A 23,559-nucleotide genomic window follows, 5' to 3' on the forward strand; every position below is an offset into this window, starting at 1 on the left:
GTTTCAGAGACTCATGCTCTGGTTCAACAGAAAATTTGGCAATGTCTGGTATCTCTACCTATAGCCATTATTCCTAACAGAAGTCAGTCAACAAAATTTACACTCCCTCTCCATCCCTCAATCCTGTATCTTAAGGTATTTTTAAATATTTAATTAAAAATATGCAAATCACTATGCTTCATGCTAGATGTGTCAGGACATTTCCACATCTGAAACTCCACATCAGTTTTTAACAGTCCATTGTGCCACTCGTTTTGGGCTTTGTTGTGGAAACACTTCAATGAGATTGGCAAAGTCCCCAAACTTCAGAACTGTGAAAGGCTGGCTGGGCAGCAACTCTCTCCTCACACTCACTGGGAGGATGTCAGCACTTCCAAAGGGCACTTGCTTTTCCCCCTTCCAATTTTCATTTGAGGCATCATGTTCTCAAAGCTCTTCTTTCTGCACAAGGACAATGAAGGGAGTCCATGACACCACTTCAGAAGGAGGAGGCATCAAGATGGCAGACACACCCTAAAGATCAGCGTGGGACTGATTTCACCTGAGTGTAGAGCTCTCCATTGAGATGATTGAATCCATACTGAACATCCTCTCCTCCCTTCTGGAAGCAGTGGTGCTTCTGGAGGTGATTTTCCTGTGTCCACCTGTCCTGGGCACTTGGCTCCTAGACTTGCAGCCAGACCCAGGCACCAGTGCCAAGGACAGGCTGATGCCTGCCCTTGTCAGCTGTGCTCTCTTTCTCAGGGGCACTTTGGAAAATCCCTGCGACAGCCCACTGAGGCTGGAGAAAGAACCTGAGCATGGGTGTGTCCTCAAGTAGCCATCACTGTTTGTCATTCCTTGCTTTTGGGGGAGAACTGTGTCTGTGGAGTGTTGAAGCACTCTGCAGCCCTGGAGAGCAATCAAAAGCAGGACCTGAAGTGTCCAAGGGACCTGAGACACAAAGGAGTGCGGACCCCGAAGGCTGCTGTCAACTCCCCATCAACACTGCCTAAAGCCCTCTGAGATAAACAGGGGCATTCAAAGCCTGCAACAGGGCTGGCAGAGCAGACCCACATCACTTGGGAGAGGCAGGCCATCCTGCAGCAGCACTAGGACAACTGCAATCTAGCCTAGGCTTTCTCAGGTGCAGTGGATGATGCTTCATGAGCAACCACTGTGTTCCCTATGGGAGCAAATGAGATCACTGTGATGTGATTACCAGTTGTTGGACAGAGAAACCAGCATGGACTCAGGGACATAGGGGTTCCTCCCAGTTGAGCACTGCTGGTTTTCCTGAGAAGGAAAAGAGACAGGAAAAAGAGTGGGACCACTCTCTGGCAGTGGCTGAGTGCAGGAAGGGTTTAACCAGAGAATCTTGTTCAGCGTCTGGCTAATGGGTCTTTTACACTTGATGATGCCTACATATGGGGCAAGGAAGGGCTCTTCCCTTCTGCGGCTACTATGGCCACGTGGCAAAACCATAAGAGCAGTTGTGCCTCCTACCACAAGCTTCATTCTCCAGCTGTGTCCATCAGTGGAGCCACAGGGAAAGGGAAGAAGCACACAAGCTGATAGGTTACTTGCCCTGAGGACTCACGCCAGTGTACCAGCTATTCTAAGCAGAGGGCATTTACAAGCCTGGTTTGGCTTCTTTATGGTTTAGCCTCCAATGGGCCTGCCCAAGTCAGGTTTCTTGGGTTCTATTCATCACCAAAGACCCTGGATCTAGACACAGCTGTAAAAGTCACATTGGCATGTGCTTCACAGCAGCACAGGCTGGGGAGGCAGAGGCCCACCCTCACCACAGCCCCAGGTGCCACTGCTGGGCAGGCTGAGCTCAGAGCTCCATGCAAGCAGTGGCAGGGAGGGAACTGCTCCTCAGAGCACCCCCACGTTTCTGTGCACTGCTGCCAGCTGTGGGCACCAGTGTGGGCTCAGTGCACAGAAATAGGCAGCGCTGTCCTGGAGCTCAGTGTCCCGTACATGCAGAAGCACCTGGGAGTCCTTTGCAGACAGTGTGGAGGAGAACCTCCCTGATGCCTCATGAGCTGTGTACTTGCTTACTCGTAACAGCATCCGAAGGGACTGGGTCTGGTGCTGGTGGTACCAGAATATGTAGGGATTGGAATTGCTGGTGGAGAAATTGCAGTGCCGCGTTGCCTTGTGTCCCACCTGGATGGCCATTTCTGCTGGGAACTGGAGCACAGAGTCCTTTTGGGCATGACCTGTAAAGCCAGAAAGAGCTTTCAGCTTTGCTTGCCAATGGACCTGTCCATCTACAACTTCATCAGCTTCCTCACTGTCCCCGCTCTCCATCTCACTTTTCCTTGCCTCAGAAATGACTAGCTGTTTGTCCCTGTTTGTTCTGCAGCTTCTTGTTTATAGCCATCCCTACAGAGATTGGTAGCATTGTATCCAATACAAACAGCAGAGAAGCTGCTCTATGCCACGTTGGTCCATTCCCCAGCACCCCTCCCTCTTTTCAGGGTTAATATGTATTAGCAGCACATTCAGGAATGCTGAGCAGCTGCAAAGTTCAGGTGAGGTCTTAGTCCTCCTTTGATGCCCATTACTCCTGACATCTCCCAGATTATTTACCGTAGCCATATGCAGCCCCTGATCTCCCTACGGATACACTCCCGGGTGTCCTAGGCAGTCAGCACTCACATCCCCTCCCTTCCACCACCAGATGCACAAACTCTTGCCTCAGTCTCCCCAGCCTGAAAGTCACATCTCACCAAAGTCAGCCAGTCCCACCAGGGCTGACAGGAAAATCAGGACCATGTCACGCTCTCTCTTCAGGGGTTGCCCAGGGACCTGTGAGCATGAGGGACCCGAGGCTTGCACCTTCACCTCTTCTTCTACCTCTGCCTGATCAAAGAGGCCTCCAAACCACAGCCCAGAGGGTGGAGCAAAACTCTCTGCCTGCTGCTCCAGCCAGGCCTCTTTGGGCCTTTCCCCCGACCTCTACCACAAGGCAGCCCTCTAGAGACATAAAAGAATCATGGTTTAAGTAGTGGCCATCTAAAGAACAAAGATCCCTTGAGAACTTCTCCTGACACCCACCACCTAGCCAGCTGCACAGGCCTGCACCCAGCTCTGCAGGAGAGGGAGAAGGCACCCCTGCACCCGCCCATGTCCACCCTGTCCCTGGGACTGTCTGGATGGAGAGAGGACCAGGCACACACTGAAGTGCCGAGGACCCAGGTGTCACACACACTTTCCCTTCTCCTCTGGCCATAGATAAGGAACCTGAAGAGAAACATCTCTGTGAAGAGCATCTGCTCCAGAAACCAGCTGCACAGGGACAGACACACTGCCTCACTCTGGCAGGGGGAGGACATGGCAACACAGCTCTCTGTTGTGCAGGCAGTACTTCTATGTCCCTTCTCCTACCCACATTACCCACAGCCTCCAGATGCTTCTCCCACCCTGGGCCCCAGAACCTCAGTACCCAGGCAAGCAAAAGGCCTACTTGATTTTCATGTCTTCTGGTGTCTGCTGCCTGGAGCAGGGCTCCTCTGCCTCTTCTCACCCAGGGCCTTTCTCACACAGTTAGCAGGGACTGCAAGAAGCACGTTATTGGCACAGCAGCCCCCATTCACAACCACGCTCCCACAAGGCCCTTACTGTCCTGTTGTTCAGTCGAGGCCATGGCAGAAGGACAGTGGGCTGCCGTCTGCTCTCCAATGACTGCAAACCTGCCAGGAGTTCCCTTGGAATATAACTATGGCTGCCACTACAGGCCCCAGCTGAGGCAGGGAAGAGGACTGACCCTTTCCTCTCTGCCCCTGAAGCCTCTGAACACGGACTGTCCCAGCTCTCTCAGCTCCTACAGCCACACAGGCCTCACTGGGGACTGGCTGGGCCCAGGACCCCATGTCCAGATGCCTCATTCCAGGTCTCCCCATAGACCTTCAGCCCCAATGGGCAACTTAGCACATCTCTTTTGGGGCTCCATCCTGAGTCTGACCTCGAGTCTCAGATGTGTCTTTCAGCCAGTGCCCTGCTCAGGCTTCTCTCCTATCTCCTGGACTTCCCTTCAACACCAAAGCTCTCAGTCTGAGGTTAAGGGGAATCCTGTGCCCCAAGCTCTATGTTCTGATCACCAGGCACTGCAGGAGACACTTGAAGGTGTCTGTGACAACCAGTATCTCCTTCTCAAGTTGGTGCCGAGGTAGAACTGCTGGCTCCACAGGATGCCTTTGCAACACCAGCTGGAGCACCCCAGAAGCAGAGTGTGGAGCTGGAGGATTCAAGTTGTAAGTGTGTAGCTGAGCAGATTGACAAAGTTGCCACTTGTGGTTGTGGTGTCAAAGCAAGAGCTTGTGTTGGCACTGTAGCGGTTGGGTCTTCCGGTTCTAAGAGAGCCTGGAGACATGAGTGGGGTGGAAGAGATCCCCAGCCCCTGCCCGTGGAGCAGCAGTAGTGGGCGGTCCGTGCGGCAGGAGCGAGGGCTGGGCGGCTGCCCGTGCGCAGGAGGATCTCTGCCGCCCGCCGCCCTGTGCGGAGCAGAAAGGCGCTGCTCCTGGCCGGGAGCCAGCGGGGCCGACGGCTGCCCTCGCACCTTGCTGGGCCCCGCCAGACACAGCCAGCGCTCCGGGCGCCATTCCTGCCCCGGCGGCGGTCGTAGTGTTGCGGGGGATTTCCGCGTGCGTCCCGCTAGGAGTGCGGGGTTGCAGCTGCCGGGGCCGGGGCAGCTGTGGCCCGTTACGGCGAGGCGGCCCCGGCGGGCGGAGCGGCAGCGCCCCCTGGCGGGCCCGTCCGGGGCTGTCCCCCTGGCCCCAGCACACACGCCCGGCCCCGCCCGCGCCGGTTCCTGCCCGGCCGCAGCCCCGGCTCCTCTCCCCGTGTCTCCCAGGGCGCAGTAATACACGGCCGCGTCCCCGCGCCGGGGCCGGGCGAGCCACAGGGCGCTGGAGCGGCGGTCTGCCGACACCCACAGCCGCCCCGGCGGGTCCCGCAGCTCTTTGGAGTCTTTGAGAGTGCTCAGGAGGAAAGCGGGGCCTCGTCCCGGGAGCTGACGGTACCAGTAGATGAACTGCATGGTCTGTATATTGGGGTGCGAGCAAGTGATGTTGATTTCGGTGCCCTCGGTGGTCTCTGCCGACGGCTCCTGCAGCACCTGGGCTCTGCCCACAGCCACTGCCGAGAAAGAGAAGGAAAGAACAAAAATCAAGAATGATCGCCCAGCTCTGATGGCTCTTTTCCCCAAGAAATCACTACAAAGAGTGGCAGTGAGACAGAGACAGACTGGCACAACTGGGGACAGGGAGCTCATCAACAAGGATGGAGAGTGATCCTGGTGTGTGTGGAACAAGGGGAACAGTCTGGGAGGGAAATTGCAAATGATGCCTGGAGAGACAGAAGGAAAGTCAGGTGCATGGATGGATGGATGAATGATGAGAGACAGAAGGACAGGAAAGGTGAGTGTGTTACAGTGAAGGATGGAGGGATGAATTCAGAAGTATAAAAGGTGAATGCACAGGGGGATGAGTGGATGTATGGCACGATGCAGAAAGCAACCTTGTGCCTACATATACGAGGGAAGCAGAGGGTAAGAAGAGAAAGGGACCTCAGGGAGCAGGAAGAGGGGTTAGGGATGGTAGTTGCATGGAGAGATGGGTCAGAAAATCAGTGAGGGAAGAGAGGAAGAGTAGACAGGTAGAGGGGTTCTTAGAGTGAAGGAGAGAGGGCTATGTTGAGGGCAATAAGTACTGTTGAATGCACAGGGGAGGGAGAGGGTGCATGAAAAATCAGGCGTGCATGCAAGGAGGCTCGTACCAATAGAGGTGTTGAAGAAAGAGGGAGAAGAAGAACACTAAGACTCGGAGGGTTTTTAAAGGGGCAAAAAAGATGGCAGACGCAGGAGTTGGAGGGAGAGGCTGAAGAAGGAGAAGGAAGAGTTGGTGCTGGGCTCTCCAGAGAACCTGCCGGTCACAGCCCTGGTCCCATCCACCGCTGCCAGCCCCACGCACCTAGAAGCACCGCGGCCAGCCCTGCCAGCCCTGCGCCTCGGCACCGCCGCATCCCGCTGCTCCGCCGCCCGCGCCTCGCTGCCCCCCGTCAGACCCTGCTCTCTGCTCCGGCCGCACGGCCTCCTCCCCGCCGCCTCCTCGCCTCTCCCCTGCGCCGCCGCCAGCTCCGCCCCGGATCTCGGCCCTGCGCCGGCGCCGCTTGGGGGCTCGCCCGAGCTTAGAGCGCTCAGGGACTCCGCACGGGTACCACTTTGCCCAGCTGGGAAATGGACTCTCCCCGTCCTCCAGCAAGAAGAAGCCTGCACAGTGCCAGCTGCAGCCTGGCACAGCAGCGGGGCCTTGGCACAGCAGATGGTCCAGCTTCCCATATGAAATCCTACAGATTTCTCCCCATGCTAGGTGATGTCCATTGACGCTGCTCAGTCACTTAGCACTTCCAGTGTCTTCGTCCTTTGTCTCTTTTCTCTCTGATCAAGCAGTTGTAGAAAGCAAGAAGGTCTCCCCTGAGCCTTCCCTTTTCCGAGATGGTCAGGCCCAGTTCTCTTAGGCTCTCCTCGCACGTCATGTTTGCCTGCCCCCTATCTGCTTTGGTGGTCTTTGTTGGACTTGCTTCAGTAGGTCAATATCCTTCTTGGACGAAGGCACCTCAGCCTGGAGGCAGTGCTCCAGATGTGGTCTCACATGGGCCAGAGGGGCAGGGTCACCTTCCTGGACCTGTGGGCTACGCTTTGACTAATCCAGCTCAGGATGCACTTGACCTTTGCTGCAAGGGCACACTGTGGTCTTACGTTCAGCTTGCTGTCCTTATACCCCACATCCTTTTCTGTCGATCTGCTTCCTAGGCAGCCAGCTCCCAGCTTACATGAGTTCATGGGCTGGTTCCTCCATCAGATACAAAACATTGCCCTTGCTCTTTTTGGCCTTCATGAGGCTCCAGTCAGCCCATTTCTCCATAGGTACAACTCTTTGAGCCTGGTAGTCCAGCCAACTTTCCACCCATTTTATCATCCTCTTAATGAATCCATTCATCTCCAATTTGGTCATAAAGAAGAATGGGAGAGGGTATCAAAGTTCCTTCTGAACTCCAGGTACCCATATCCCCTGCCCTTGCCCTCTCCACAGTGCCTGTTACCTCCTGAGAAAGCAATGCACTTGGCCCTTGGCTTCATGTTCTTTTCATTCAGTACTTTTTTGGGACACACTCTCAGGCCTTGCCTGACACAGCACCAGGCCAATGAGCTGAACAACTCCGTTGGGCCTTAGCTTGGGCATGAGAGGGGCCCTGTGTCCTAACCCAGATATCCCTGACACGGTATTGGAAGCAGATCCACTCAGGGATGGCCAGCACATGGTGGGCAGGATTTCTCAGCCTTCACCTTGCCCAGAAAGCAATCCCCATCCTTTGAACTCTCTAGCACTGGGGAGAGCAGCTGTGTCCTGGCCTGGAGAGGCAGGGAGTGGGGACTGCCAGCCATGCTGAGGTACTCCTGATATTGTCACACTCAATTGAACTAAGGATCCCAAGTGGAGTGGAACCATCCTTGTTGTGGTGTGAAATGGGCAGCAGCAGAGTGTCAGCTGTGCAGAGACAGAAGAAGGAGATCTCAGAAGGCAGGGGCTGCATTTCAGTACCTCTTCCCTGGACGCATCTCCAGCAGGCTGGTGCCATCACCACTCAGCTGCACTCGGGCTCCTTCTAATCCTGGGAACCTGCTGCTCTGTGGTGCTCATGGAGAGAGCAGGGGAGATTGTCCTCACTATGACCTGCACATTCCCTCCTGAGGAGGGACAACAAGGACATACACACACACTCACACAGGCTTATGCACACTGGTGTGGAATCATAAACAAATTTGTTCTCCCGTATCCATTCACAAAAAGCTGGCTGCACTCAAAAGCACACAAGATGGAAACACATAAAAATGTACTGTGGGCTCTGCTGAGGACATCTGGGGACAACCACAGCAAGGCTAGGGCATTCTGGGATAGCACAAGGCCCCTGGCATGCCCATGGTGTTTTTCCTGTAGTCACAGACTGCAAGGAGACAGTCAAAACTGGCCAGTTTCCTGAGGGCAGTGTGAGGCAGGATGTTGTCATAACCTAGCAGCGCAACGCACACAGCCGGGAAGGCAACATCAAGTGACCATTGGGGTGAGCTGAGGAGGGAGGGCAAGAGAAGGATGTGGCACTTCCTCATGCACAGGAGCCCATGGGTGTCTAGGTGAGGACGGCTGGAGCTTCTTTCTCAGAACGACAATTCAAACAGCCCCAACAGAGTGGCCTATGTTGAGGCGTCTTTCCTGCCCTGGAACTATACAGCACTTGAGATGACTCTTCTGTCCACGCTGCTGCATTCCTGCCCTGGAAATCCTGGGGCCTTTCATCCCACTGATCACAGGAAGCCTTCACTGGGGAATGGGGAATGGGCATCGAACAACTCTGGAAATGAAAAGGCAGCAGTGTTGGAAACCAAAGCACAGCCCATATCATTAGCTGCGATGGTTTGCATTCAAGATGAGCTTGTGCAAAAATTGTTACCTCTGCAAAGGGTGCCTCTGGTGCTGCGGCAATGAAGGGCAGGTATAAAAGCCAGTCCAAGTCCCTACTCTCTCATCCACTTCCCTGGCCTCCTTGTCCTTGGGAACCAGGTGAGTCTGCAGCTCCTTCTCCTTCTTTTCCTACGTGAGATCTCTCCTTGATGGACATCTCAGCTGATATTGTCTGTGGCCTGTGCTGGGGCTTGGATGTTCTTGTCAGAGGGGCGAGCATCTGCTTAGTGAGAGGCTGGGACGTGGCAGAGGGATCTTTTGGTTTATGCACTAGGGAAGATCCTCCATGGTCCAGGCTGCTTTTTGTAGGGCGATAAGGACCATGGGGCTCTGGGCTGAGCTTTGAGCTCCCCACTCAGTACTGGCCTTATATTCTTTGTGACGGGGAAACAAGGCAGTTTCTTATTCATGCTTGTGCTCTTCACTGTCTGTATCCTCTCTCCCAGGTGCACCTCCAAACCCTTATAGAATGTCCTGCTACAACCAGTGCCAGCCCTGCCGACCCTGTGGCCCCACCCCACTGGCCAACAGCTGCAATGAGCCCTGTGTCAGGCAGTGCCAGAATTCCTGCGTTGTCATTGAGCCTCCTGCTGTGGTGGTGACCCTGCCTGGCCCCATCCTCAGCTCCTTCCCACAGAACACTGTTGTGGGATCCTCCACCTCCGCTGCTGTTGGCAGCATCCTCAGCTGTGATGGAGTGCCCATCACCTCTGGGTGCTGTGACCTCTCTGGCATTTCCAGCCGCTACTGTGGAAGAAGGTCCCTCCTCTGATAAAGATGCTGGGAATGACCCAGGGAGATTCCCTGAGGAACTCAGAACATCATGCTGGGCAAAGGATCAGGATTTGGCATGTGTTTGCAGTGTAGCTGAACGGCTTTGTCCTTCTTTCACTTTCCTTGCTTCGTTCAATTCCCCTTGGCAGCAAGGTCCCACCAAGACGTGCCTGGTGGGGATCATCTTTCTCCTCTCTTTCTATGGGGCAGGCAGACAGACATCATGCGAAGACTTCTACATGGTCAAGCACAGCAGACTCTTGACTGCCTCCAGGGCCCCCTACACTCCTGTCCTTCATTTGGAATGACTTTCTTTCCATCTTTGGACTCATTAAAGTTCCATTGTATTCAAGCCTGGCCTCCATGTAGTCCTTTCTTCTGTGGACACTCCCCAGGCTGCTAAAGGAGAAAGGTGTTGCTCTGGGGTGGAAGGGGGTGAGGGCACAAGGAGACCCGTCTCCATTCTCAGAGGAGTGGGAGGTTGGGACAGCCTGCAGTGGCTCCTCTCTTAAGCACCATTCCTTGAAGCTAAGGAAGATATTCTGAGTTGCTCTACTTCCAGTGAGCATCAGACCTTGCTTTGATCTGTGTCTCCCCACAAATGCCATGGAAGGCAGGAGACCCTGAGGTGTCAGCATCCCCATGAGCTCTTGAGGAAGGGTGTCCCTCTTGCTATGGCCAGAACTGCTCTGGGGTTGTGCGGTGATGGGTGTGATGCTCCGGAACATGATTTGTTTTGCAGAATGTCTAGAGTGCTAATACAGGGAACAGCCCTTAGGATGGCCAGCCCTACAAAAATGATCCTGGAAGGGCAGGAAAAGGGCACAGGATCCATGTGGGTTTTACAGCTCCAATTAAGGGCACTGTAGCCAAAAGCTCTTTTCTTTCTTTTCTTTTTAATGGTGATTTAAACCATCTACTGACAGAACAGCGTCTGTTCTTTACACCTTTCTTACTCCCTTGCTGAACTCCTTGATTTACACCCCAAGAAATAAGGACATGAAAGCTGCTGATACTTGTTCGTGTACAATACACTTCTGGCAGGGTCGTAGTTGTTGACAGTAGAAACGATGACAAGATCTGTTTCCTTTGATGAAAATGATCTGAAATCATGATTGACCAAAGCTGTGTAACCCTTCTGTGGATGAGATATGTACAGTGTCCTGTGCCCTGTCAAGGGGACAACACATTGTCCTGTGCTGTGGGAGTGACAGAGCACTGGCCTGGCTGGCCCAGGGAGGTTGCCAAGGCTCTTTCCTTAGAGATATTCAAAAGCCACCTAGACACCATCCTGGGCAACTGGCTCTAGGTGCCCTTGCTTGAGCGGGGAGGTTGGACCAGATGACCTGCAGGGCTCCCTTCCAACCTCAGCCATTCTGTGATTCTCTCATTCTGTGACAGCAATTGATGTAGAGCAGTTCTGGGTTCCATCATCTGAAGGGCTGTCAGGTTATCTATACTGGTCCTCTCTTTCTTTCTACTCTTAATGCTAACAAATAGCATTTTAAGGAATGCTTTGAAGAGGCTGAGTGCCTTTCTTACTGTGATCAGTCAGTGTCATTTCTGGTGCCCCAGCCTCAGTGTCTGCAACCTGTGGGGAGTCTGGCTTGTCCCAGGTGTGCCACACTCTGATGATCCCAGGAACTTGTGTATGTCCAAATTGTATTAAGAGCTCCTTAGTTCCATATTCTTCTACTGTGGGTGCTGCTACATTCCCAGAGAGTCTGTGGGGCTGTGATGAGTGTCCTCCCCAACACAGTAGAGTGAGGGGCAACACCTGTCCCTGTGTGGGGAGCCTCTGCAGCAGCAGCTGCTGTTCATGGGGATGTTTCCCTTGAGATGTTTCCTTTGTTTCCCACACCTCTGTACCCAGGGATTAAAGGACAGAAGGACCCTCTAGGGGAAGAGAGCAGTGCTCAGACACAATTTGATCATTTGTGACTGAGCAGATCCAGGACACTTGCTACCAAAAGTGCCAGTTCATCACAGCAGATGAGCAGGAGGAACTGACCAGCTCCCACTAGAATGTTTAATGTCCCCAGCGAGAACAGGGGAATGAGGATGCATGGAGGCCCCATGCTGAGATCTGCCTACGTGAAGAAAAGGTACAGCATCTCTTTACATCAACTGCCATGGCCAATGTTCAAGAGGGAAATAACAAAATGGAACCAGTTTTAAGGTGTCACCATCTCGAGACAAGACAAACTCAGTTGTCGGGGAGGATGGATGTGCCTGCGGTTATTAAGAGTGGTGAAGATGAATAAATCGCTAATATGTACATGCAATGGCTCATGTGCGTGCTGCTTGTGTTTTGCCAGACTTCCAATGCATTGGCTATAGGAAGACTGTGCCTTCATTTAGTGTGGTATGGGACTATTTAAGACCATGGTTGCATAAATCAATGTGTGGAATGGACAGAAAACATTCCATCACAGGATCTTGTCCTGCAGACCCCTGGGTGTACAGAGGAAGCAGCACTGCCAGGGCACACCTGACAGCCCCTTCCCCTACCCTCAGCCTTGCACAGACACATCCCCTCCTTCCCCTGGGTTCTTGCACAGCCAAGGAAGCTCCCTGCACCGGGGTGTCACGCACTGCACAGAGGTACAAGGCACTGTCAGAGAGCTTGACTTCCTCCAGCTGCAGGAGGCTGTATTTCTCGGTGGTGTTCAGCACGGTGGTGAGATGGCCACTGGGCTTGCGGCCAGCTGCTACATGATAGGAGACCAGCTGGGGACCTTGGCCTTTCCTCTGCTGGTACCAGTCCAAGCCATAAAAGCTGGAAGTCTGGTATGTGCAGGTTGTCTGGAAGGTGTCTCCCTGCTTCACTGTGACTTCTCCTTGCTGGGTGACAGTGATCTGTCCCATGGTGCCTGGAAGAAAGCAAAGGTCAGCAGCTCAACAGGGGAAGAAAACCACGAGCATGTGTGAAAAGCAAGCATAGAAGGCTCCCTGTCATCTGCCTTAGAGGAAAATCCTGAGGCCTGGGGACAGTCAGGTGGAGAGGAGTTTGAGTAGCAATGTGGAGCTCTGAGCTCAGTGTGGACCTTGAGAAGCGCTGTGCTGAGTCCCTGCTCCTCCTTGCTCCTCCTGCTCCTCCTCCCTGCTCCTGCTCCTACTACCCAGTAGTAGCCTAGTGTTTGCATGCTGGGACCAGCATCCTTCCATCATGTTGAGGCACCCATAGAGCTCTGTCAAAAAGATTCATTCTACTTCCCCATCCCTCTCATCTCTGAGGGCTCCTAGCTCGCTGAGTACATACAATGGTGAGCTGAGTGGCAGAAAGAGGGATCCCCGACTGAGTCAACAACCAGGGGAAAACTGGAAGCCATGGCAGACATGTGCCAGCCAGGAGGCAGAATGGGACACCCAGTTAATGTCAGTGGGATGAGAGCATACAAGTTCTGCTGATTTGCATTGGAAAGAAAAAATGTGAGAGTGCAGAGAGAGCGCTGAGATCTCCTGTGGTGAGAGCAGGTGGGTCAGAAGAGAGAGGCAGAGAGAAAGGCATTGAAGGTGAGAGAAGAGCAGCGGAAGAGGTCTGAGGTGTCTCTTCTCTCTCCTTTCAAACAGTAAAAGCGTCTTGAGAACAGAGATGCAAAACCAGAAATGTGAGCTGGTATTTCACAGTGTTTTCCTGTAATTCAAGAGTAGTTCTCTGCATGATCCTGATCAGGCTGGCAAGGGGGAAGAAGGATGCATTTATAGAAAACCAGGACTTACCCAGCAGTTGCCCCAGGAAGGCCGTGAGGATGAGAGATCCGAGGTGCATGTCGACATCAACCCGCCTCTTTGTGGAGTGAGACAGAGTCAGAAAACCCCCTCCCAGCCCCGAGATAACAGAGCTGCCGGAAACAACGTTGTTGGGGGAGCCAAGGAAGCAGCGGGGAAGAGCAGTGATCTGTTCTTCCTGTGCCTCAGATGCTGCTACTGGGTTTCTCCCTCCTCCAGCAGCAACACCTGTGGCTCCCTCAGCCAGTGGCATTCTCAGCATTTCCCCATGAAGAGCCCTTCATGGGCTCTGCGTGTCCCAGTGGTGGGAAGAGGCTGTTCCCAGTGAGCTCACAGTGGAGTCCCCTCCTCCCCAGCGAGAATCCCCTGCTCTTCTGAACACCCAGTGCTGGCTTATATTGGACGTCAGGGGTTTCTTCCACAGTGAAGTTTCAGAACTTTGCCTGGGGGCCTGAGCTCTTTGGGGACACTGCTATTTCCTTTGGGAACAGAAGTCTCTTCCATTTCTCTCACTTCTCCCCATTATTTCCTCAGCTACCTGGGAAAAATAACTCTCCCCCAGATTCTCCCAAACACAAGATGAAAGCTGCTGTGCAGCAGCCCAGGGCTTCTGGCTCTGTCCTATTCTGGTGGGATAACCCAGAGTGTGAGAGAAGAACCTGGCTCCAGAACTGATGTGTAGATGCCACAAACCCAGAGACGATAAGGATGACTTACCCTAGGAAAATGGTATAAGTTCACTGGAAAGCAGGATGAGGGATGAGTGGTGACACCCACTCCCAGGGAGAACATGGGGCACCCATTGGGGTGCTGCACTGTGAGGGATGGGGATAGGGCAGCCCTGCACCCACAGCTGAAAGGGCATGTGAAGGGGTGGGGGTACTGCAGATGGGGACTCCTACACCCACCCCCTTGCCACAGGAACTCCAGAGTGATCCCATGCACCACTCATGGCAGAGGGACAAATTGTTCACTGTCGTTAAGTTAACCTGACCTGAGTAGACTCAGACCTGTGCTGTGCTGAGCTGTATATATCACTTGGCAAACTTGGCAACGCTGCCACAAACACGTCCTTGTCTTGATCTAGGAGTGAAGCACTGTGCTTTCATATAAACGCCCTTTTGCTGAACAGTAGAAATTGGGAGCAGTTTATTTCCAAGGAAATGCCATGAAAACTCCAGAGATGACAATGCCTAAGATGAATCTCAGCATGGGCAGGATTTGCACTATGTGTTAAGACCCGACTCGAGCTCTACTTCATGCCCCAGAGCTGGGGCTCCCAGCACCTGAAGGGACATAACATCACCTGTGCTATGCCCCTTTACCTTCTTATCTCCAATTGGTGGTATTTTAGTCAAGACTCTGTGGAGGCAGAGTCCCATTCTTAATGGGATCAACATGCATGCATTAAAAAAAAAAAAAAAACGAACAAAAAAACAAAACAAAAAAAAGAACTCCAAATTTCTAGTAGGAATTTCCCCTGTTCCAGACCATGGCCATTGCCTTTCGCTGTTTCACTGTGCTCAAGGAGGAGTTTGGCTCCATCTGGCTCTTCATGCTCCAATCAAGTATTAGAAAAAGCTCTCAACTTCAGTTTCTCTTTTGAAGGCTGAAGAAGGCCAGTCCTCTCAGACCCTCCTCATGTCTTGTGTTACAGAAACACGGAATTGGTAAGTTTGGAAGGGATGTCTGGAGGTCAGTGGGTCCACACACCACCTCAGGAAGCGTGACCTAGACCTGGGTGCAAAGGACCATGTCCAGATGGATTTTGTATTCCTACAAGGACGGAGACACCACAACCTCTCTGGCCACCCTGTGCCAGGGCTCCCTCACAGTGAAAAAGGGTTTCCTGGGGTTCAGACGGAGCCTCCGTTGTTTCAGTTCGTGTCAAATGCCTGTCACTGGACATCAGGGAGAAGAGCCTGGCTCCAGTTTCTTCACAGCTCCCTTTCAGCTATTTGTATGCCTTGATGAGATCTCCCCTGAGCCTTCTCTTCTTGGGGCTGAACGGGCCCAGTTCTCTCAGCCTACCAGAGATGCTCCGGTCTCTTCATCATTAAAGTGTCCCTTTGTTTGACTGACTCCATTACGGCTGTGACATGCACTTCCCTAGTTCTAACACACACCCCCTCACCCTCTGGAGTCACAAGCACACCCACATTTGTGCGTGTCTCAAATACCAACACAGGCCCTCAGCCCATCCAATAGCCCTGCCTGCAGCCTGGGCCCTCTTACCCAGCACTGGGGTCTCTGGCTAGACTAGGCTGTTTTTCTCCAACAGACAGATACATGCAATCACCCGCTCCTCTCACAACCACCCTCACAATTGCAGATCCCTCAGATATTACCACCATATCAGGCTCTCTAATAGCCATGCACTAGCCTTGAGCTCACTTACCCATCTCTGTCTCAGACTTTAGATGCAGCTTTTTCTCCCACTCTCTGGATGGGCCAGCTTGAAATATGCTGGTAGAGTCCACATAATCACCCATGCATGTCGGGTTCAATTCACCCAGGAGAAAACACACTGAAGTCCCTGCAGTTGTTGGTCCTTTGACCTCTCACACACACATATGCAGTGTGGTGCCTCCAGTTGCTGACAGCAAGAGATATGAGCCCTGGGACACGTTCTTCCTTCTCCAGTTGCTGGCACCCAGACCTTGCTTACACCCCAGTCCCTCCAGCCCCGGCACAGAGATCGACAGGGTCTGTGACCAGAGGCCGCTTCTCCAGTTGCTGACACTGAGACCTTGCAGCACACCCTGGTCCATCCAGTTACTGGCACCCAGGCCTACAGTCCCCATGGCCATTGGTTGTTTGCCCAGTTACTGGCACCCAGATCTCTCTTGCACATCAGTCGCTCCATTTACTGGCCCTCAGACCTTGCAGCACTCGCATATGGGAAAGGCAGTGAAGGTAGACAGAAGGAAGATTAAGAAAGGATTTATGAAGAAGGTAGAGGGGACTGTGGTGATCGGGCACAGGGCTCATCCCAACAAGCGCACTGACCAGCCACTGCCTACTTGCAAGTACCTCCCTTTTTCCTTCCTCCTCTCTATTGGCTCCCCTTGCTCATCCCCAGTCCCCTCTTTCCCCCTCACCTTTGACCCCTCCCCTAAGCATTGAAAACTGGTTGAAAGATAGAGCTCAGAGGGTCGTGATTAGAGGCACAGAGTTTAGTTGGAGGTCAGTAACAAGTGGTGTTCCCCAGGGGTCAGTACTGGGCCCAGTCCTAGTGAATATATTCATCAATGACCTGGATGAAGGGATAGAGTGCACCCTCAGCAAGTTTGCTGATGATACAAAACTGGGAGGAGTGGCTGACACACCAGAAGCCTGTGCTGCCATACAGTGAGACCTGGAAAGGCGTGAGAGCTGGGTGGAGAGAAACCTTATGAAATTCAATAAGGGCAAGCGTAGGGTGCTGCACCTGGGGAGGAATAACCCCATGCACCAGTACAGGTTGCGGGCTGACCTGCTGGAGAGCGGCTCTGTGGAAAAAGACCTGGGAATCCTGGTGGACAACCTGGCCTCAGACATGAGCCAGCAATGCGCCCCAGTGGACAAAAAGGCTGATGGCATCCTGGGGTGCATCAAGAAGAGTGTGACCAGCAGATCGAGTGGAGGTCATCCTTCCTCTCTACTCTGCTCTGGTGAGGCTGCATCTGGAGTACTGTGTCCATTTCTGGGCTCCCCGGTTCAAGAAGGACAGGGAACTGCTGGAGAGGGTACAGCAAAGGGCTACCAAGATGATTAGGGGACTGGAACACCTCTCTCATAAAGAAAGGCTGAGGGACTTAGTATGGCAAGAGCCTTGTGCACAGAGGGACAAACTAGAGCCCAGAAATGCACATCCTGGAAATGCAGCCACCAGTGGTTTTCTGTTGGGCAGAGAACCCAGAGGGACTCAGGGACACAGGCATCGCCCCAGCCAAGTACTAGTGAGTGCTCAGGGCTGGAGGGGAGACATGAAAAGCAGGCGGACAGCTCAAGTGGTTGAACAGGGAATCTTGTCCAATGCCTGGTTGATGGGTCTTGCTCACATGTCTAGGCTTTCCCTGATCCCCAGACGTAGGGCCAGGAAGTCATTTTCCCACTTTGGGCTTCTGTACCTGGGAAGTAAAGCCACAGGAGCAGTCACGTCTCCCACCAAGAGCCCCCTTCTCACACAGTGGTCATTGAGGGACGCTCAGGAAAAGTTATAGCTGAAGAAGCCTCTGGGATGCTTCTCCTGAACACTCACTGCTGTGTCCCACTCAGTCTCAGTGGCTCAGGGGTGTCCCTGAGCCTGCTGTGGCAATGCACCCTCGTGGCAAGGCAGGCCAACAGCATCCTGGGCTGCAGCAGGAAGAGAATCACCAGCAGGACAAGGTACCTGACCCTTCCTCTCCACTCAGTGCTGGTGAGGCCACTTGTGGAGTGCTGGGTCCAGTTCTGGGCTCCCCAGTACAAGAAAGATACTGGAGTGAGCACAGCAAAATAGTGGATGGACTGGAGCATGTTTCCTCTGAGGATGGGCTGAGAGGGCTGGCAGTGTTCAGCCTGGGGAAGAGAAGGCTTGTGGGAGATCTTGGCAATGTGTGTAAATAGCTGATGGGAGGGAATGAAGAAGAGACTCTTCTCAGTAATGCCCACTGACGGGAGAAGAGTGAGTGCCCACCAGCAGAAAAACCAAAATGAACGTAGTCCTGGGAAACCTGCTCTGGCTGGCCCGGCTTTAACAGGGACTGCATGATCTCAAAAGATGCTTTTCAACCTAACCAATTCTCAGATCCTCTCCCTGCTGCACAGACTGTGCAGACAGAGACCCAGCCTCACCACAGCACCCGGGTGTGGTTCCTGGGCAAGATGAGCTTAGAGCTCCATGCAAGCAGTGGTGGGGAGGGAATCACTCCCCAGGGTACACCCTCCCCTTCTTGTGCAGTGCTGCACACTGAGGGCACAGATGTGGGCTCAGTGCGCAGAGGTAGAGAGCATTGTCCTGGAGCTCGGCGTCCCGCACATGCAGAAGCACCTGGGAGTCCTCTGCAGACAGCATGGAGGAGAACCTCCCTGAATCCACATGAGCTTTGTACTTGCTCACCCACAACAGCATCTGAGGGGACTGCTTTGGGAGCTGCTGGTACCTGTAGATGAAGGCACCGGAATAGTTGGTGGAGAAATTGCAGTGCAGTGTTGTGTCGTATCCTGCCTGGATGGTCCTTTCTGGAGGGAATTGGAGCACAGAGTCCTTCTGTGCATGACCTGTAAAGGAATTCCAACATTCCTTGCATTGACCCAGCCTTCCCCTAAAATTTCAACCATCCCTACACAGGCTGGCAGCATTTGGTCAAATACACCTGGGAGAGAAGTTTCCATTTCCAGTGTAGGACTCTACCCAAGCAGCTCTCTCTTTCTCTAAACACCCGTGCAAAAATAACCCATAGAAAGGTTCTTGCGAGCACTGAAAGGCATGTGCAGAGTCTTCGTCCTCCTTCCATACCCATTACAGCTGACATCTCCCAGATGATTTTCCATTCCCACCTGTACTCCCTGCTCTCCCTGTGGAATGAATCCCAGTTTCCTGCAGAGTCAAACTCAAATTTCTTCTCCCACCACTGGCACAACAACCTCTTGCCCTGCTCCTCCCCAGCCTGAACCTTGTGTCTCACCAAAATATGCCAGTCCCACCAGAGCTGCCAGGAAAATCAGGACCATGTCACACTCTCCCATGCACCCCGTGTCAAAGCATGTCACAGGAAGCAGGAGTTGAAGCTTGAGAGTTCACCACTTCTCCTCCCTCTGCCAGCCCAAAGCACCCACCAACCCTCAGCACAGGGGGTGGAGCAAAACTCTTTCTCTGCTGCTGCAGACAGGAGTTTGGGACTGTCTGGCTTGGGACTCCACATCTCTGCCACGAGGAGGCTCTGCAGAGAGACTAATTGAAGTTGTTAAAGTGCTCAGCCCAAAGAACGAAACCAAACTGTGACCCTAATTTTGCAAGGGCCAAGGGGAGGTTGTTCAGCACGGGAAGGCTTGTCTTTGGGAAGTCAGGCCACAGCCAGGCTTCTCACAGTGTTCCATGTCAGAAGGTGCTTGAGCATCCCCTCAGGCAGACATAGCTTGGTGTAGAAGCGCTGCCTCTCAGCTCCAGGTCACACTGCCAAAGGGACCTGAGGACGTGAAAGGACTGTGGAAGCCTGAAGGAAGAGAGCAAGCAGTCTGTTGTCAAGCACTAGGAGGCTGCAGGCTGTTTTCCTGCTTTTTGCTCCTCCTGGAGATCACAACCAGCACAACCAGCCCCCAGCATGGGAGCAGTGAACTTCTCCTGGCATCCACTGCCCAGCCAGGGAAAAGGGTCTGCACTCACCTGTCATGGGGTTTGAGAGAGGAACTTTTGCACCCGTGATGTGGTCCTTGTGCCTCGCTAGTGTCTGAAAGGAGGCAGAACGAGGAATGGCCAATAGCACCTAGATCCAGGTGTCTGACTCCCTGTCCCTACAGGGTTCTCTCTCCTTTCTCCCAAGGCCATGGATGAGACCTTTCAAGAGAAATGTCTCTAGGAAGAGCACCTGCTGTAAACATCCCACCCACAGTAAGTCACACCACCTCTCTTGGCTGGAGGACATCCAGCACAGCCCTCTGCTTCACAGACATCAAATCCTTCTTCATTCAAGTATCACAATCAGCCACTTTCTCTAGGGATGGCACCCTCCAGAAGTGTGAGAAGAGAGGATCATCACATAAACTCAGGGATGTTTCTGCCTACAAGGGGATCAAACGCCTTACGGGATAGAGTGAAAAAGTATTTGGGGATTGTGTGTGACATGGGATGTTTAGGAGAAGCAGCAGATGGGGAAAGAGAGGGATCAAGGCCATTTGGACAGGAGCAAGCATGCGAAGACAGATGGAGAAAGGGATGAGAGGGGATAAAGTGCGTGAACACGTGTCTAATGTGTGTGCTGGCCTGGCCATACCTGTTGCTCCGCCTTGTTTGTCACCTGCCAGGAGTTGCCTGGAAATAAAGTCATCGAGTTGAAAGAAAATAAGGAGCAGGGCTGATCCTTCACTCTGTGCCTTGGAAGCCTCTGCCCATGGGGTTTGACCACCTCTGTCAGCTATTTGAGTCACACAGGGTTCCCCGGGGACTGGCTGGAGCCCACAGTCTCTTGCCAGAGGCCTCCTGCCAGCTCTCACTCCCCTCAGACCTCCAGCCCCTGAGGGCAACTCAGCAAAAACCCTTTCTGACTCACTCCTCCAGGAGGAACCTGGCATACCTTGAGGCTGCGCTCAGTGTGTCCAGGCCAAGCATTTTACCCTGTCTCCTGGGCCTCAACTCCAGATGTGCTGAATCCTGTCAAACAAGCTCGTGGTCTCACCACTGAGCCCCTGTGGGGAGCGTTTGAAGGTGCCTCTGACCTCGACATGACCTTCTCCTGCTGCTGGGGAGCTTCAACTCCTGAACCCATACAACGACTTTGTAACGCTAGCAGGAACATTTTGAAAGCTCTGCGAAAATGTGGGGCTGGAGGACTCAGTTTTCCATTGTATATATGAGCTTTCACAGAGTAATGAAATGAGAAACCCTTTCTGGCTGTCCTTTTCTAAGGACCATTTGGCATTGGCAACTGCGCCCTGGAGTCCCCGTAGTTGCAGAGCAGACAAAAGCAGCTGCCCAGGGTTCCCTCGGCATCCTCGTGGGGAAAGTCAAAAGGCCGAGAAGAGGCCCTGTATGTTCCATGTCAGCAGTGGGCAGTCCGTGCGGCAGGAGCGAGGGCTGGGCGGCTGCCCGTGGGCAGGAGGATCTCTGCCGCCCACCGCCCTGCGCAGAGCAGAAAGGCACTGCTCCCGGCCGGGCGCCAGCGGGGCCGGCGGCTGCCATTGCTCCTTGCCGGGCCCCGCCGGACACGGCCAGCGCTCCGGGCGCCATTCCTGCCCCGGCGGCGGCCGCAGTGTGGCGGGGGATTTCTGTGTGCGTCCCGCTGGGCGTGCGGGGTTGCCGCTGCCGGGGCCGGTCGGGCGGGGGAAGCGGCCCGGGGCGCGGGGCCGGGCGGGGGGCCGTTTGGGGCGAGGCGGCCCCGTCTGGCGGAGCGGCAGCGCCCCCTGGCGGGCCCATCCAGGGCTGTCCCCTTGGCTCCGACACACACGCCCGGCCCCGCCCGCGCCGGTTCCTGCCCGGCCGCAGCCCCGGCTCCTCTCCCCGTGTCTCCCAGGGCGCAGTAATACACCGCCGCGTCCCCGCGCCGGGGCCGGGCGAGCCACAGGGCGCTGGAGCGGCGGTCTGCCGACACCCACAGCCGCCCCGGCGGGTCCCGCAGCTCTTTGGAGTCTTTGAGAGTGCTCAGGAGCAGTGCGGGGCCTCGTCCCGGAAGCTGACGGTACCAGTAGATGTAGTCGTAAGACTTTATGTTGGGGTGTGAGCAAGTGATGTTGATGCCGGTGCCCTCGGTGGTCTCTGCAGACAGCTCCTGCAGCACCTGGGCTCTGCCCACAGCCACTGCTGAGAAAGTATAAGAAAAGGCCAAAAATCACCAAAGATCACTCAGGTCTGATGGCTCTTTTGCCAGAAAAATTGTCAGAAAGAGTGGCATGTAGATAGAGCTGGGCTGGAGCAAATGGGGACCAAGTGGGCATCGAGAGTGATCCTCAGTGGCTTTGTGGAGCAAGGGGGCAAGTTTGCAAGGGACTTTTTAATGGATGCATACAGAGCTAGAATGAAAGCCAGGTGGAGGGATGGATGCATGGGTGGATGCATGGGTGGAGAGAAGAAGAGGAGACAGGAAAGTTGGAAGTGTTACAGTGAAGGATGAAGGGCTGAACTGAGAAGAAGAATAAATGCAGAAAGTGCAGGGGGATCAGAGGATATATGGAATAATGGCACGATGCAGAAAAGACAATTTGTGGTTATGGATATGAAGGAAGAAGAGGGAAAGATGAGAGAGGGGTCTTGAGGAGTAGGAAGAGGCTTTGGAGATGGTAAATGCATGGAGAGATGAGTCAGAATATGAGTGCATGGGTGGATAAATAAAGAGCAGACAGGGAGAGGGCTTGTTACAGTGAAAGAGAGAGGTCTATATTGAGGGCAATAAGAACTGCAGAATGCACAGGGGAAGGAGAGCATGCGTGAAAAATCTGGTGTACGTGCAAGGAGTCTCGTACCAACAGAGGTGGTGAAGAAAGAGGGAGAACAGGAAGAGGGGACTCGGGGGGTTGGGAAGGGGCACAAAAGGTCATAGAATCATAGAAACATACGGTTGGAAGGGACCTCTGGACATCATCTAGTCAAACCCCCCTGCCAGAGCAGGGTCACCTAGAGCAGGTTGCACAGGAACGTGTCCAGACAGGTTTTGAATGTCTCCAGAGTTGGAGACTCCACCACCTCTCTGGGCAGCCTGTTCCAGTGCTCTGCCACCCTGAAAGTAAAGAATTTCCTCCTCATGTTTAGGTGGAACTTCCTATGCTCAAGTTTGTGCCCATTACCTCTTGTCCTGTCCCCGGGCACAACTGAAAAGAGCCTGGCCCCATCCTCCTGACACCCACCCTTTAAGTATTTAAAAGTGTTAATAAGATCCCTCCTCAGCCATCTTTTTTCCAGACGGGAGAGACCCAAATCCCTCAGTCTTTCTTCATAAGAGAGGTGTTCCAGTCCCCTAATCATCTTGGTAGCTCTCTGCTGCACCCTCTCCAGCAGTTCCCTGTCCTTCTTGAACCAGGGAGCCCAGAACTGGACACAGTACTCCAGATGCGGCCTCACCAGGGCAGAGTAGAGGGGGAGGATGACCTCCCTCGACCTGCTGGCCACACTCCTCTTGATGCACCCCAGGATGCCATCAGCCTTTTTGTCCAGAAGGGCACGTTGCTGGCTCATGGTCAAGATGTCAGAGAGGCAGGAGGGGGAAAGAGAGGCTGAAGAAGGAGAGGGAGGAGTTGTCGCTGGGCTCCCTGTGGAACCCACCGGGCACAATCCTGGCCCCATCCACAGCCGCCAGCCCCACGCACCCAGAAGCAGCGCCGCCAGCCCCACCAGCCCTGTGCCTCGGCACCACCGCATCTGGCCGGTCCGCCGTCCGCGCCTCGCTGCTCCCCACCTGTCCCGACTCTCTGCACCAGCCGCGCCGCCTCCTCTCCGCCGCCTCCTCTGCCCTCCGCTCCTTCCGTCCGCCGTCAGCTCCGCCCCGGCGCTCAGCTCTGCGCCGGCTCAGCTCGGAGGATCGCCCGGCTTCAGAGCACTCAGGGGCTCTGCACGGGTACCACTTTGCCCAACTGGGAAATGGACTCTCCCCGTCCTCCAGCAAGAAGAAGCCTGCACAGTGCCAGCTGCAACCTGGCACAGCAGCGGGGCCTTGGCCCAGCACATGGACCAGCTTCCCAGAGCTCTCTACGAGCCCAGGGGCTAGAACCAGCAGCCACTCATTTCCCGCGGCTGCGAGTGAGGAGGCTGAGGGCCTCCCTTCAGCTGCTGCTCTGCAGCCCCAGCACAATGCCTAGGAGTTGTGTTGGGGCAGAGGGAGTGTGAGGACAAATGTGCCCATGGGCAGGCAGGGATCAGGGAGGGCAGGGGCGG

The 23,559-nt window shown here is 54.1% G+C and overlaps 4 gene segments (V, D, J or C); all 4 read right to left on the reverse strand.

Moving 5' to 3' along the window:
- Positions 1–4,076: 4,076 nt before the first annotated feature.
- LOC128919459 (T cell receptor alpha variable 4-like) lies at positions 4,077–6,012 on the reverse strand. The segment is given in 3 exon segments: positions 4,077–4,199; positions 4,847–5,127; positions 5,961–6,012. Coding segments are annotated over 3 exon segments (456 nt in total).
- Positions 6,013–11,215: 5,203 nt separating this feature from the next.
- On the reverse strand, positions 11,216–13,115 carry LOC128919460 (T cell receptor alpha variable 1-1-like). The segment is given in 3 exon segments: positions 11,216–11,374; positions 11,865–12,157; positions 13,008–13,115. Coding segments are annotated over 3 exon segments (501 nt in total).
- Positions 13,116–17,904: 4,789 nt separating this feature from the next.
- Positions 17,905–18,713, reverse strand: LOC128919461 (T cell receptor alpha variable 12-1-like). The segment is given in 2 exon segments: positions 17,905–18,260; positions 18,668–18,713. Coding segments are annotated over 2 exon segments (402 nt in total).
- Positions 18,714–19,139: 426 nt separating this feature from the next.
- On the reverse strand, positions 19,140–23,092 carry LOC128919462 (T cell receptor alpha variable 4-like). The segment is given in 4 exon segments: positions 19,140–19,195; positions 19,366–19,429; positions 21,188–21,495; positions 22,995–23,092. Coding segments are annotated over 4 exon segments (480 nt in total).
- Between the last annotated feature and the right edge of the window lie 467 nt (positions 23,093–23,559).

This window comes from Rissa tridactyla, chromosome 19, assembly GCF_028500815.1.
Source record: "Rissa tridactyla isolate bRisTri1 chromosome 19, bRisTri1.patW.cur.20221130, whole genome shotgun sequence".
Taxonomy (NCBI): domain Eukaryota; kingdom Metazoa; phylum Chordata; class Aves; order Charadriiformes; family Laridae; genus Rissa; species Rissa tridactyla.